The sequence below is a fragment of the Triticum aestivum genome, chromosome 4D (assembly GCF_018294505.1).
Source record: "Triticum aestivum cultivar Chinese Spring chromosome 4D, IWGSC CS RefSeq v2.1, whole genome shotgun sequence".
NCBI lineage: Eukaryota > Viridiplantae > Streptophyta > Magnoliopsida > Poales > Poaceae > Triticum > Triticum aestivum.
In genome coordinates, this window is record NC_057805.1 from 95,199,504 (window position 1) to 95,203,260 (window position 3,757).

At 57.4% G+C, this 3,757-nt stretch overlaps 1 protein-coding gene across 1 annotated transcript; it reads right to left on the bottom strand.

Moving 5' to 3' along the window:
- Positions 1–318: 318 nt before the first annotated feature.
- On the bottom strand, positions 319–3,403 carry LOC123096448 (protein SMAX1-LIKE 3). Its single transcript, XM_044518193.1, has 3 exons — positions 2,071–3,403; positions 1,736–1,934; positions 319–1,624 (listed from the first exon to the last, which is right to left on the bottom strand). The coding sequence occupies exons 1-3, from the start codon at positions 3,285–3,287 to the stop codon at positions 482–484; spliced, it is 2,559 nt and encodes an 852-aa protein (XP_044374128.1). The 5' UTR covers positions 3,288–3,403; the 3' UTR covers positions 319–481.
- Between the last annotated feature and the right edge of the window lie 354 nt (positions 3,404–3,757).

The following is a 3,757-nucleotide window of genomic DNA, read 5'->3' on the forward strand; positions in this document are numbered from 1 at the left end:
CTTGAACCAAACCACTTGCACGAGCATAGGTGCAACATCACCGAGCTGGCGAGACCACCAGCTCAATGCTGATGGAATAGCCTCCACCCAGGCCGTAGAAGGAGGACCATGGGGGTGAACAGCCACAACCCAGAGGGAGCAGGAAGGCACACTCCATCATCGGGGACGATGACCAACGAGAAGTAGACGCACTAGATTCAACATGGCAACAACAGGATCTCAGACGATCTAGGATAGTTTGAAGATATCTCACTTGCCTCTAGTTGGATGAAATCAATCACAAAAAAAGATAAAATTGTACCAGTGCCAGAGCCATAATGAAAGACCAAACACCAATATACATATGATTTGCCTCTTGTACATGAGATGATGGCTATTTATAAGTTGAAGTCTAGGGAAAATAATAAAATACCAAATGGAAAAAACCAACGGCTCTGGGGTCTAGGTTAATTAATTTGTTGACAAGATGATGAAAAGCAAGCTAATGTGACAAATCTCCCGGTAATCGGAAGAAGAAAACACCATCCACAACATCACAGATCTCCACGTCACTATCCAATACCTCTTCCTCCTCATGTCCTTCATCATCACCGGAGGCGCACTCGTTCAAATCCAAGCTAAAACATGGCGGCTTCATCACCCCCTTCTCCACGCCGCCACTGTCTTCCTCGCCGCCTATGACCTTCTGCTTGACGACCCGAGGAGAGGAAGCCCTAGATCTCGAGTCGAATGCTTCGCAGCTCAGCACTACGATGGCATCCTCGAGACTGATATCAACGCCATTGCAACCACTCACCCTTCCACTAGCAATCGCTCTCTTGATGCCGATCTCTGATTCAAGGTTCATTTGCTCGACATCGTCGATCATCAGCACCCGGCGAGGATTCTCGCGGATCGCTTCGTAAAACCTTTGTGCGCAGCCATGCTCGTAGTCCGGCGATCTCTGCCTCTTGCCGGAAAGCTCGCCAGAGCTCGAACTGGAGTGAACCGGGGTGCAGCCGGCTGATGATATGGAGATGAAGTCATTGTAGGATCCAAAGACGAGCTTGGCGATCTCCAGAGCCATGGACTTCTTGCCGTCGCGGTCGCTCCCTTTGAAGAGCAGCCACGTCGTCGAGCTCGGCGTCGGCGTGTCTCGCTGCCTCGCCATGCCGGACCGGCGTTGGAGCACAGCGCTGGCGACGCCCGCTGCCATGTCCTTAATGTGCCACGGCACGCAATCCTCGAGCGTGCCGCACATGATCTTGAGGTTTTCTGCGGTAAGCTCCGTGAACTTCGGGCGCCGCCGCTCCGGATCTGCCGTACCTCCGGCGTGACCGTTGGGTGACTTGGATTGAACCGTGATGGATTCCGGGAAAGCGATTTCGGTATTATGCCACCGAGGAAGATCACGAATGGCCTCCGCCCTTGTGGCCGGACCGTCGTGCCCTTGGTTCGACGGCGGCCACGGTTGCCTCGGCTCCGGATGACATGGCTTGGACGAGCTCATCGTCATCGGGTTGTTGTTGTAGCCGGAGAGGGAGGATGCTGCCGGTGATGTAGGGGATGAGAAGCTCAAGGTTAGCTCCGATGTATGGTGGTGCGTTGCTGACCAATTGCGCACGGGGTTCCATAGATCTTGCAACTGCATGCGAAAAATGTACAGATGCTTAATTAGCTAAGGAAACATTCCGTCGCCATGCTAGTAAATAATTATTTCCCGTGACATGTTAATTTTGTGCGTGCATGTACGTACCTGCTGAAAGCTGGTACTGCTGCTCGTCGGTGTGGTGTGATATGGGTCATGGTACCGGCGAAGCCATGACGGTATGTTCGGCTCCGGGGACGGCGTCCTGGCGCACCAACTAAGCTCGCTCTCGCCGGTAGTGGCCGCACCGTTGACCAAGGGCCACCCCGTTATCGATCTTCCTGCTTGCTGGCTAGCCTGTGCCTCACTGCACGAACGAAAATCAATCAATCAGGAAATTAACTTTCTTTTAATAATTCGTAAAAAAATTCGATGCAATGTTAAACGATCGAAGACTCGAAGTAGCCACGAGCCCACGATCGAGCTTGTAGTTAAGCACGTACATGGTGCAGCTGAGGCTTAACGCGAGGCTGCCGCCGTCTGGCACGACGAGGGGGTGAATCCCCCACACGGCCTCCAAAGATGGCTGCCCGAGCCTGCACTTCATGAACACCGTGCGGCTCGCAAACCCTAGCAGCCAGAACCTTCCGCCGCCGGAGCCAGAGTCGCCGGACACCAGGCCACTCACCTCCATGACGGCGTGCTCAACGGGGCAGTAGTACTGTGAGTGTCCGCCTTGAACATGCTCGCCTCTTCTCTTGTGCCAGGCGTCGGCCGCGTAGGCGAGGTCCTCTACGACGAGCGCGACGCCCTTACCGGCGGCGCGGGCCTCGCAAACGAGCGCGCGGAGTTCGCCGGTCTTGGCTTCCACCTCCTCCCTCGTCGCGTGCCGGAACGACGTGACGGAGAGCGGCACGAACTGGACGCTCTTGAGACGCTCGTGGTGCCGGTGGTGAAGCTCCGACTTGCTCACCTTGTCCATCACGGCCTTCACCGCCGCCTCCGCGCCCTCGCCGACGACGACCAAGCACCGCTTCGTCCCGCTCGCCATGCACTCTAGCACGCGCATGGCGTCGTCGCCGCCGGCCGACTTTGCTCTGGAATCCTGAACAGAGCTCGTCGTCGTCATGTTAGCCACGCGTTCCAACGACGGCGACGACGAGGAGACGGCCTTCTCGACGTTGTCCTTCACCTGCGAGCTGGAAAATCCGGCCTCGCGCATGACACGGCTCACGCTCGGGTCGTCGAGGATGGAGACGATGAGCTGCTCCAGCTCGACCTTGGCGGCAAGCACCGGCGCGGCCGTCTGCTGGACGCCGTCCCCGGCGCCCCCGCGGCGCTGGTGCGCCTGCGCGCGCTTGAACGCGGCGACGAGCGCGTTGGACAGCGCGGGTGCGTCGGAGGCGCCGCGGTGGTGGTGATGGTGCTGCATGTGCGCGCCGCCGTGGAACATGGCAGCGGGTCCGGAGGTGGGGAGGCGGTTGAGCGCGACGTTGAAGCAGAGCTCGAGGGCCTTGCACTGGAGCGGGTGGGAGTGGGAGCGGAGACAGGCGGCGCGGAGCAGCCCGGCCGGCGCCGGGGGAAGGAGCATGGCGGTGGCGACGTGGAGCGGGGTGACCTGCGCGTGGCCGCGCCGCCGTGCCAGTGTGACCGCCTGCCTCACCACGGATGCCGCCTCCGGCGCCAGAGCCTGCTGCACCGCGCAGCCGCCGGCACGCATCTTTGCAAGAAAGCTGGTACGTGCGTACGTTGCTGAATCTACCTGGCGTGGCTAGCTCGCTCTCTCTTCTTGTGCTAGCTAGACTAGTAAGTGGCATGGAGTGGGGTTGGTCTGTGTTAATTTTTGGCAGTAATATATACCAGCCTTGTGCTAGTCCAGTCCAGTTACTATCTTGTGTCGTGGCAGAAAGTTGAGCATGGATATTGTAAGTTATTGTACCCGTACGTTCGTTGTAGTGCTGTCATACGTGTTAAGATGTCTAATTAGCGTTGCATAAAAATCATCGCCCCTCCATCCCTCTTTCTTTCTTGTGCGCGTTGGAAAATGTGGTGATCTTCTGCTTTTTGGTGCAGCGTAGGGTGCAATTGGCCGGAGGTGTCGTGTGGTTCTGTTAAGGAATGTGCAAAGCATGTGGGGGCCTAGGGCATCTCCAACACCGACTCTTAAACGCCCGTATACATCCGGGTCAT